The following is a 12,045-nucleotide window of genomic DNA, read 5'->3' on the forward strand; positions in this document are numbered from 1 at the left end:
TTTGTCCTGATGAACCGTGTAAATCCACCTTGATTACTACATGGGATCACCACGCTGGCTTTGGTGGTGCTGAAAAGCCGTCTTTGACGTGTGCTAAATATCTTGGCAGCCGCAGTGGATGCCCACCGTCTCTCTGTGCTGTTGTTCACGCTCCATTACTGTGACATGGTGGATTGATGAACTGCTGAATCATCAATCAAAAGCCAAAGTATTTATTTTTCATATGCTAAAGGGGCTGCTATCTGAGAGCTGACCACTGCCTTCGGGCTGCATCACAGCCCAGTGCACTTGCTGTGTAACTGGCTTGTTAGAACCATCGGTCCTCCTCCGTCTCAGCTGAGGACACTGTTACACTGGATGACATATGAGTTCATGCTCACCTCCTGAGCTCAATGAAACCTTAAGCCCTCCACCATCCATGACGCTCTGATGTAATATGTTAGTTGACATATGAGGTATTGAGCTTGCTTTAGATTATAAGTAGGCCTACAATACTGTATTATCATTTTCCCAGGCCCGTATCTTGGTCAAAGTGCCAAATCTGTGCATCAGTTTCTTTATTTTATTGATCATTTCTGGAAATAATGACACAACTGCCTTTCATAATTTCTTAACGATTTCATTGTACAGGCCCAAACTAACTGTGTAAAAGTACTCTATTTGTTTTGAATCCCAAATAGACATTATGTTAAGTAATTTGTCTGAATAGCTAGCGAGGGCAGTTCGGAGATTGAAATAGCCCAGTGTTTATATTCTGGTTAATTACTCTGTTTGGATAAAATGCTATTGTCTATGAAAACTTTATGGGATGAAAAGAAATGAACACACACAACAGTGTGATGCCTCGACTCCACAACCTGTGGGAAAACAAGGCTAGCTGCTAATTAAAGAGCCTGTTAAAGGGGAAGTTCACCCATCTGGCCTTATTTTCACTCTTTCTGTGCTTGTAGTTGATATTTTGTTTCTTTACAGTGAAAATTGGTTGTCACATTTTTCTGAGTCATCACTTGGCATTGATTATGATGCAATATGCAAATATGTCTAAAGCATATTAGAAAACACTCTAAAACACTCCAAACCAACTCATATTACATCAGAATCCCATTCGGAATGATGTCTCTGCACTAAAAACATTCCACTGTGCCATAAATCCATGTTTGAATGATGCTGTTTATAACAACAACAGAAAAATATGCAAATATGGATTTATGGGACAGTGGAAAAAAATAGCAAGAATTGGGTGTAGAGACCTGATTCAGAATGGGATTGTGATGTAATAGGAGTTGGTGTGGAGTGTTTTAGAGCGTTTTCTAACGTGCTTTAGACACATTTTCATGCAGTCAATGGCAAGTAATGACTCGGGCAAAATGTGTCTACCAATTTTCTCTGTAATTAAACAAATGATATATTTTTTTTAACGGTTCTGTGCCTTCAAAGAACAGTATTTTCCATGCATGGTAATGTATAACGACTACATAACTGGATATTTATGATAATAGATTAACGGAAATAGGATTGACATCTGTATACTACATAAAACCTGTAGTTGTGAAGATCTGATCTAGACAAATGATTGGTGTTGTAAACTCTAACGGCTTTGCTCGAGCAGTAGAGTGGCCTTGTTTGACGTGAAAGAACACCATCTACGATAAGGCTTAACATTGTGAGGAAAGATCTCACCTTGCTCTAGTGAAACCTAGCAATTTGTTGAGATAAAGCACATAGTAAGTGTGATTATTGTGATTGTGGGCTCTTGGATCGCAGGAGGAACATGGAAAAAGTGCTAAACAAACTACCAAATTGCACACCACCAGAGTGCCAGAGTAAAGAAAATGGCACCCATTTCATGTCTGTGTTTACTCAGCGGCAATGTGGCCTCAATTAGCCTGGAGTGTGAAAATGGGATTGCGCGAAATAAACCGTGTGAAAGGTGCTGTGTCGGAAGCGCGCCACGTGAAATGGACTGTTTGCTGAGACAATTTCATTTTATTGAAACCACACACTGTTTCCATCAGTTATGACAACTATCTGTGCCCCCCACCATCGCCTCCAGTGTAGACTACACAATTTCCCCCCCCACCGGTTGAGTGGGAATGTCAAGAGATTGTATTGTCTATCGGTTGTGAGGTGCTCTGACTTAGACCACTTCTGTGTTGAGCATACTGATCATTCTTGCTGTGGGTCCTATTCAAGCAAACACAGTAAACAGTCATCAGTAAAAAAAAAAAAAAACACTGATCTAGTACTATCAGAATGCACATTTTGATTCATGTCCTACATGAATAATACAGTTTACTCTGAAACAGCAAGAAAATGCTTAAACTTTGTCATTGTACAGAGAATAACATAGTTTTTTCTTGTCTTATGCTTTCAGTTAATCTTTGTTATCAACAGTCAACTGAGGTAAAAGTGTAACTAATGCAGTAACTGGAAAACCTATGTCCATTATATTCATAACAAATCTCAATAACTTGATACAGTTGAAGTCGGTAGTTTACATACACTTAGGTTAGAGTCATTAAAACGTGTTTTTCAACCACTCCACACATTTCTTGTTAACAAACTATAGTTTTGGCAAGTCGGTTAGGACATCTACTTTGTGCATGACACAAGTAAGTTTTCCAACAATTGTTTACAGACAGATTATTTCACTTATAATTCACTGTATCACAATTCCAGTGGGTCAGAAGTTTACATCCACTAAGTTGACTGTGCCTTTAAACAGCCTGGAAAATTCCAGAAAATTATGTCATGGCTTTAGAAGCTTCTGATAGGCTAATTGACATAATTTGAGTCAATTGGAGGTGTACCTGTGGAAGTATTTCAAGGCCTACCTTCAAACTCAGTGCCTCTTTGGTTGACATCATGGGAAAATCAAAAGAAATCAGCCAAGACCTCAGAAAAAAATGGTAGACCTCCACAAGTCTGGTTCATCCTTAGGAGCAATTTCCAAACGCCTAAAGGTACCACGTTCATCTGTACAAACAATAGTACGCAAGTATAAACACCACGGGACCACGCAGCCGTCATACCGCTCAGGAAGGAGACGCGTTCTGTCTCCTAGAGATGAACATACTTTGGTGCGAAAAGTGCAAATCAATCCCAGAACAACAGCAAAGGACCTTATGAAGATGCTGGAGGAAACAGGTACAAAAGTATCTATATCCACAGTAAAACGAATCCTATATCGACATAACCTGAAAGGCCGCTCAGCAAGGAAGATGCCACTGCTCCAAAACCACCATAAAAAAGCCAGACTACGGTTTGCAAATGCACATGGGGACTAAGATCTTACCATTTGGAGAAATGTTCTCTGGTCTGATTAAACAAAAATAAAACTGTTTGGCTGTGATGACCATCATTATGTTTGGAGGAAAAAGGGGGATGCTTGCAAGCCGAAGAACACCATCCCAACCGTGAAGCACGGGGGTGGCAGCATCATGTTGTGGGGGTGCTTTGCTGCAGGAAGGACTGGTGCACTTCACAAAATAGATGGCATCATGAGGATGGAAAATTATGTGGATATATTGAAGCAACATCTCAAGACATCAGTCAGGAAGTTAAAGCTTGGTCGCAAATGGGTCTTCCAAATGGACAATGACCCCAATCATACTTCCAAAGTTGTGGCAAAATGGCTTAAGGACAACAAAGTCAAGTTATTGGAGTGGCCATCACAAAGCCCTGACCTCAATCCTATAGAACATTTGTGGGCAGAAATGAAAAAGTGTGTGCGAGCAAGGAGGCCTGCAAACCGGACTCAGTTACACCAGCTCTGTCAGGAGGAATGGGCCAAAATTTACCCAACTTATTGTGGGAAGCTTGTGGAAGGCTACCCGAAACGTTTGACCCAAGTTAAACAATTTAAAGGCAATGCTACCAAATGCTAATTGAGTGTATGTAAACTTCTGACCCACTGGGAATGTGATGAAAGAAATAAAAGCTGAAATAAATCATTCTCTCTACTATTATTCTGACATTTCACATTCTTAAAATAAAGTGGTGATTCTAACTGACCTAAGACAGGGAATTTTTACTAGGATTAAATGTCAGGAAGTGTGAAAAACTGAGTTTAAATGTATTTGGCTAAGGTGTATGTAAACTTCCGACTTCAACTGTAGGAGAAAGTAATAATTTAATACAACCACAATAAAAGCAAAGTTGAAAAGACACTGGAAAGTCTAGGTCCATTCTTAATCACTCTTAGTGTGTTTTTAATGGTTTAACTAAGCTGGCCTTTTCTTGGTGCCTATGTTTAAGGGCTCTTGAGTAGCGCAGTGGTCTAAGGCACTGCATCTCAGTGTTAGAGGTGTCACTACAGACCCGGGTTCAATTCCAAGCTATATCACAACTGGCTGTCATTGGGAGTCCTATAGGGTGGCGCACAATTGGCCCAGCGTTGTTAGGGTTTAGCCAGGGTAGGCCGTCATTGTAAATAAGAATTTGTTCTTTACTGACTTGCCTAGTTAAATAAAGGTTAAATAAAAATAAAAAATAAGGTGCCTGCCAAGAGAGTGGTCTGGTTTGCCTCACTAAATGAGAAACCAGCAGGAAAGGGTACAACGACCTATGCAGAACCTAAAGGTATTCATTTTGAATGCATATCCATTAAGCAGAAGTTGTTATGCCTTTGTACCTTTCAAGGACCAGACCCTGAAAATGATAATTATGTTGGCTGTTTTACTAGCTGAGGAAATTGACTTTGGTTTAGCCTACCTGAATAAAAACTCTTAAATTAAGCAGGCGTCTGTCTAAAGTATTCTGTCTTTTCAAGGTGAATATATAACTATCACCATGAAATGAGGGCAGGCAATAAGTCCATAATGTAATGAGAACCATATTGAAATGTCACTTTGTTGGCTCTAATGTAGCTGTATTCTCCAATGAATTTCATCGCATAGATTAAAGTATTCCATAGATGCTACCACGTATCTAGACCATTGAAAGTTATAATCATTGTAATATATTGCTTGTAGATGATTATGTATCTATTCATCAGTATTTACCTATTATCGCTGCAGCATTTCAACACCGGTATTCAGATACATGGGGGTTTGTCACATTAAGTTAAACCTTGTCAATGCCTTATTGTCAATGCCCAAGAATGCCTGAATAGTCAGATCAATTGTTGTTTCAAAAATTAAAAATAAACGTGACCTTTTCCAGACTTTTCACCATAATTTGACCATAAACTAAATGAGTCGTGCGCAGAAGTGCTTGTGTGAATTAGCTCATTGAAAATGAAACGGAGATGCATTTATCTAAGTAAATGCTTTATGGCTGATGTAGCAGCCAGTCAGTTCTTCCATTAAATTATTTTCAAGGAATGATTCTCCAAGCATTTGAGGGTAGAAAGGTTTGCAAATGGTGATACTTTCCATGGCTGCTGCTTAGTGAGAGTTGTTTATTTGGGAGTTATTTTGGCCAAGGTTAAAGGAGAGGTTCCCTGTGACATGGTTGCACACTGAAATATTGTCCCTGCCAACAAAGAGAACACTCTTCATTAGTAAAATAAACAGTTGTTTGTTCAGTCATGTTCTTTATAAGATCTCTCCCTACCTTCTACTTGCTCACAACAATTCCAAATATTTCAAGCATTTTGTGTTGGTATTATTGAGTAGAGTGTATGTGTCATGAGTGTCATTTAAGGATGCTATTATATAGAGTATTTAACATGTTTTTCCTCATGACAAATACTATCTCTATATCCTGTTGTTTTATAACCTAGTAAGCCTTTTTTTAATCATCAGCAGTATTTGTACAGGGTAGCCAGTAGGCTAACCTCTCAAATGAATAGAAATAGTAGTGGCTATGGCCTCTCACATTCAGTTCTAATTGTTGTTCAGCCTTCTAGCTAATACCCCCCCTCTGATATCAATGGAAAATTAGCAGAAGTAGTCAGATATTCCGACAGAGGGCGATCAGAATCCAAAGTGACGGACCCCTCCTCTCCCTAACCCATCCCCGCCTCTTGATTGAGGGAGGTGTCGGGGATCTCCTACAACAAACCCACATTCAGATGGATATATTAATTACATCACAACCCGTGGAGGATATATCAGAGGGAGCAGGTTACTCTCTCAGCGTCCTGCAAAAGAAAACGAAACACCATGCCGATCCTCAGAGGGGAGGACTTGAAACTGGAATCACGCGTCAAAGCGCACAAGAATGAAAACCGCTGATGCCATTGATGCTGTCACAGAGCCATTTCATACAATATATTGAATTCGTGCGTAAAAGGGAAACACTGCCTATATCTAGATTTGTTTTACGAAAGAGACTATTCATCTTTACCATCTTCAATCAATTATCGTTTGCTATGGAGTAAGCAGTGTGAATTTTAAGGACACCAACACTCAATAAGTGAAGTTTGGCTGGATGTTACTCAAGCCGGTGCGCACTCCGCAAGAACCGGGCACAACTGTACGCTGCAGAGTAGCCTAGGCCTACCTGTTTAGCTGTATCCTATAATACTGTCTTATTGTGCGTAACGGACATGGATCAATCACAGCATGTTGTAGCAATGTACTTGCTGATGTTGTCCCTCGGACTTATAATAGAAGAAGGGCTATGCCAGCATTATTACCTCCTCCGTCCTATCCCGAGTGACAGTTTGCCACTTGTGGAATTAAAAGAGGACCCAGATCCTGTCTTTGACCCAAAAGAGAGAGACCTCAATGAAACCGAACTGAAAAGTGTATTGGGGGACTTTGATAGTCGCTTGATGTCTATTACACCACCACAGGATAAATACACTGGCAACGATGAGCTTGACGATTTGGACATTCAACAGAAGCCCAGTGGAGTGATGCCGAATGAAATCAAAGCAATGGATTTTGACGTACAGTTTGGCAAGAAGCACAAACCCAGTAAAAAACTTAAACGGAGGCTGCAGCAGTGGCTGTGGTCATTCTCGTTCTGTCCCGTCATTTACACATGGAACGACCTCGGCAACAGATTTTGGCCACGTTATGTGAGAGTGGGAAACTGTCAAAGCAAAAGATCATGTTCGGTTCCAGAGGGGATGGTCTGTAAACCAGCAAACTCGACCCATTTTACGATATTGAGATGGCGATGTATACAGAAGAAAGGGGGCCTCAAATGTACTTGGATACCAGTTCAATACCCCATGATAACCGAATGCAAATGCGCCTGCTCGAACTGAAATGACTGTTTTCAAGTATAAATTATGATGACTTTGTAATTTTGTATGCACTACCGAATGTAGGAATGTATTTTATGTATATGAGGTGCCATTCAATTATATAGGTTATTGTAAAAAGTCAGTATTACGTGTAACCAGAGTCTACCGTATTTGTGGAAAGTATTGGTTATATTTGTTGTATTTATATTGAAGATCAATGGCGCATAGGTGCCGTTTTATAAACATGTTGTTTTTCATTATGGAAACGATTCTATCGACCTCAGATTTCATGTGGATTATGTTATCTTGCAGCTGATATACAGCTGAATATCGGTAGCCTATTTCAACGATTTATCATGTAAATTAAGAGAACTGCTATTTATTCTTTATATTCATACAATAAAATGTCACTGAAATAATGAAATCTCTATTTTGTCTTAAAAATATATATCTCCCCTATACCTGTCAACTCAACACACGGTGAACCCTTTGATGGAGTAATGACACCTGTCACAATTAGGGTTTACAGTGTGCGCACTCACTCACTCTGAACCAAGCTCTCAGGAGTCTCGCGTAGTTTGCGCAAGTAAGCAGTCTGGTTCAAGAGACTCTCAGTAAAGCAGCGTGCACCGGTCATACATGGGTAACCTATGGGCGGCTCTCAGTAGATTACTTACTTACACAGTTATACACTTTCATAGAGCTGGGGCCAAGACTTACTTCGGAATTATATTTGTTAAAACTTGGGGTTCCCAGGAATGGATACGGGTTGAGGATTGCCCGAGTCATAATTGTTAAGCGTTTGTATTCATGTGTAAATGCGCACCATTCACGCACACTATTGGATAAATGGAGGGAGTTTTGTGCTTTTTCTACAATCTTACTTTTTTGCTTCATAGCAACTGAAACTAAAATATTGATGAGAACAAGATGCTTGGTGACCTTGGACAATATATCAAAGTCTCAAATTGTGTTGATATTTTCCCACATTTGTTTTATCAACCAGTGACCAGTCCTATAATTACCCTATCATAGTAAAACCATCTGTCCTCCATCAAACAGTTATCAGCTTACGAACTCATTAGAAATGTAGGTGCTGATAAAGTAACAGTGATTTATTGATCCATAGTTTCAGCAGCTGTTGACAGTTCTCAGAGAGTCATCTCCAACACCCACCTCCTCATTAGGAACACAGCAGGAGTGAGCTCTAGAATGGAGCTGGAATTCCAGAGTGAGCAGAGGCCAATATTCCACCTGAAGTTGAACAAATAGAAGTTATTTCTATGTCTATGTTTTTGTAGAATTTAAACAGGGTGCAAGGATTAATAATATTTGGCTGCTTTCATTTTGTTCCTTATCAAGTTTACTAACTCAGGTGAAAAAAGTTTCAGCTTCTAGGAGACAAAATCAGCCCACCATTTTTGCGTCAGTTCAGGATAAACACAGTAGTCCACCCTCTATGCTTGTTATACGAGAAATTGCATACAAACACACACCAGGTTGACCCATTGTCTCAAGTCAGATAGTGTGACGACTGTAGTTTATCTGCATTTAATTTGTAATTAATTTGTGGCGCAACGCATTATAATGATGTCACCTGATGACCAGGTTATGATGTTTCTAAATGTACTCCTCAGATTCAAGGGGCGCGTTCCTCTGCCCAGGCTTTGCCGACATATGGAGAAGGGTGCAACTGCTCAACTGCAGCCCGCAGGAACCCCTATTTATACTATACTTCTACTGGTACATTTGTAATCTATGATTCCAGTACATATGCGGGAGGCAAGGACGTTCCAGTACAGTAGATGACGGTAATGCAACCGCCGATAAACCCCAGAGAAGAAGAAGAGGCCAAAGGGGACAATGGCGAGGGCAGGTGTTCGGGCAGGCGGTAGCGAAGGACACTGTGTGCCATCTTAGCCAGCTAGTCCTAAGGAGTACTCCGGTACACGGGGGAAAAAATGTATGAAGGACACTGTGTGCCATCTTAGCTATCTTAGCCAGCTAGTCCTAAGGAGTACTCCGGTACACGGGGGGAAAAAAATATGAAATGTATGCATTCACTACTGTAAGTCGCTCTGGATAAGAGCGTCTGCTAAATGACTAAAATGTAAAATGTAAAATGTACACAGCAGGCGGAAGGCGGGCTAGCTAAGCATACTGTGTCGCAAGCACACGGTGTTGCCCCCACCTGCTGTGTACCGGAGTAGCTAGCGGTAGGCGGATACAATACCGGTAGACAGTGCCCTTTTCCCCCACCTGTCGGGCACCGTTTTCTCCAGTACACAGCAGGTGGGAGGCAGGGGCAACACAGTGTGCTAACTAACTAGCAAACTAGCACACAGTGTCACTAACTAGCAGACAGTGTTTCTAACAAGCAAGCTGGGGGGCGACAGGAACGACCCGAATTGCGGGCTGCAGTTGCACACTATTGGACGCATGTCAGATCTTACAATGCCTGGGTAGGTATTTTAGGTATCAGCGATCACAGTCCGAGGTTCTGAAATTGCTAAATCTATGCGGCTGCTTATCAATAGGCTATCAGATTATGTAATGTTAGTGCTTGTAGTAGCCTATAGCTTTGCTTTAATGAATACATGTTTTATTTGGTCATTTTCTCATGTTAAGCCTAACGTTTGCTCCACGAATCTATAGGCCTACAGTGTCGCAATGCTGCTATTTAGAATGCTGGCTGGCAGCAATAATGTATTTACTTGTTCAGTAATTAAAGTGGGAAATTCAAACACTGCAGATTGTAAAATACATTTCTGATGCAACTGTAGGCCTACCTTAGCCGTCCTTGCGCACTCTCACAGCTTGGATAGAAAGTTTGTGCTGCATAAAACCAGTCTATTAATGGAAATAATAATTATCCAATCAATCCACCATCAAAACAATAGCTTATTAGGGATTGTTTCATTATGCAGACAATGCAGTCTAGCCTACTAGCCTATTCATAGCAATATACAGTATTTAGCTGGTAGCCTATTTATATTACACATTGGAACTCAGACTCCACACTGTCGGGGCTATCCATCTCATCACTCATAGGCTTACCAGTGTTCACAGAAGGGGGGTCGCTATCATGAGGCCGCTTGGTCTCTGGCAGTCATCAGCTTGGTTTTCTAGAGAGGAGGAGGAGGGACGGCACTCTCACTAGAGGAACTGTCACTATTCTCGAGGGGAGGAAGAAGAGGAGGAGCCAGGCCTCTTTCATTGCCGGGCCCGGCAGTGAGGTCTCTGTCGGGACTGGAAGGCTGCTTGTGCTTGCTGCTGCCATGGTGTTTCGTCAGTGGAGGATGAGGTGGTTGCTTTGCTGATGTGGTTATCATGGGTAATTTGGCACGAGCTTGATCAGATAAAGATTTTTTGCATCATTTTTTTGTGCACCACTTGGTCTTGCCTTATTTTTATCCATCTTGAACAACGCACTCACTCTCCATCCGAGTCCGACCTGATTCACCTACATTTTTTTACTTGATTGTCAATTAGGTGACTAGGAAGGCGGGCTGCCGCCGGCGCCGCTAAGAAATAGCCTAATTAGATGCACAACAACTATATTGTCTGTCTGCCTCACCTACTACCATGTAGATTGGACAACACAAACACTTCACTTGCTACATTCGGAAATTAGAAAAGAGGGTTACTGTCAAAATGATTTATAAAAAAAACGTTTTAAAATGTGTGGGTCCCCATAGCTTGTGGGGGCAGCGGGTGTTTCCTCTACACCAGTGCATATGTTATAGCAATCTGGTGCCCAATGGCACAGTCGATGATGTGGCTTGCAACCATTGGTTGATGTGTGCAATGTCTGAGCAGGGGAACACTACCATAATTTTTTACCCAATTTCTGCTGGTCACTGAGGTTTACTTATGAGTGAATAAAAGCCATAATGTGGATATGCAGTGGCTTTGATTTTTAGTCAAGGGTTCTCATATCTACACAATCTGGGCTGAATCAACATGGAGATAGAGCTCCAGATGCAGGAACATGCACAGTATATCATCAATGAACAATGAAGAATTTGACTGACACTGACCCAAATGACTTTTCCATGGAACTTAATCTCATATGGTTATAATGCCTATGACTGTCAAGCCTCAGTTTACAAGCTATGTAAAGTGACCACCTATTTCAGGTTTTGTGTGTCATTGTGGGGTATTTAAGTAGACGGCAGGATTACAGTGTCTACTCAGTAACAGCTGGCCTGGAAAAGTTGTTAAATATGAATAAACTAATTTTACTTTTACTCAGAAAGTAGGTATCAAATATACTTATTTGTTCTATTATATTCCAACACTTTATAATTAATATGGATTTAATATTGATAGGGTCAGTGTAAGACATTGTCGAGCAAGGTACACAGCGACAGAACAAAGCAAACGAATCAAGTCTAGATAGCCTTTGCAGTCTTTCTATTTTGCTACACATTTACAGATGTAGGATCTTAATATGAGCCAGTCTCCTACAGTAGGAAAATAATCCTGCAGCAACAGGAAATGTGAATTATTATGTGCATTATAATTAAATAATATTTTTTTCTAGGGGTTGATACATTTTTTGTTATAGTAAATCAAGTCTGAAATTTCTAGGTGGAAATTACAAACTTTAGAAGCCTTTTTAAAACTAAAATAGTCTACAAGTTTGTATTTCCTGCCTTGCAGGAAAATTCTCATTGACAAAAGACTGATCAAATGAAGATCCTACATCTGTAATGAAAAGTGTAAAATATATATAATTTTTTTAAGACATATTTTTCTCCCAAAATATTTCCTCATTGTGTAATATAGACCATTTCCTTTTAAAATGTAATTTCACTTTGATTCACTTGACCAACCACATGTCATCACTTTAGGGGAAGATTTTTATATAAAACTGCATATCTTTTTCTTTCCTCTGGTTG

General features: G+C 40.4%; 1 protein-coding gene across 1 annotated transcript; it reads left to right on the forward strand.

Annotated features, from left to right (window-relative positions):
* The first annotated feature begins 6,030 nt into the window (after positions 1-6,030).
* LOC106606954 (noggin-3-like) lies at positions 6,031-7,560 on the forward strand. Its single transcript, XM_014203451.3, has one exon. The coding sequence runs from the start codon at positions 6,494-6,496 to the stop codon at positions 7,160-7,162; it is 669 nt and encodes a 222-aa protein (XP_014058926.3). The 5' UTR covers positions 6,031-6,493; the 3' UTR covers positions 7,163-7,560.
* Positions 7,561-12,045: the final 4,485 nt, after the last annotated feature.

The sequence above is a fragment of the Salmo salar genome, chromosome 06, assembly GCF_965601325.2.
Source record: "Salmo salar chromosome 06, fSalSal1, whole genome shotgun sequence".
NCBI lineage: Eukaryota > Metazoa > Chordata > Actinopteri > Salmoniformes > Salmonidae > Salmo > Salmo salar.

Excerpts from the sequence above, each read along its gene's own strand:
- LOC106606954 (XM_014203451.3), top strand. The coding sequence starts at position 6,494 with ATGGATCAATCACAGCATGTTGTAGCAATGTACTTGCTGATGTTGTCC.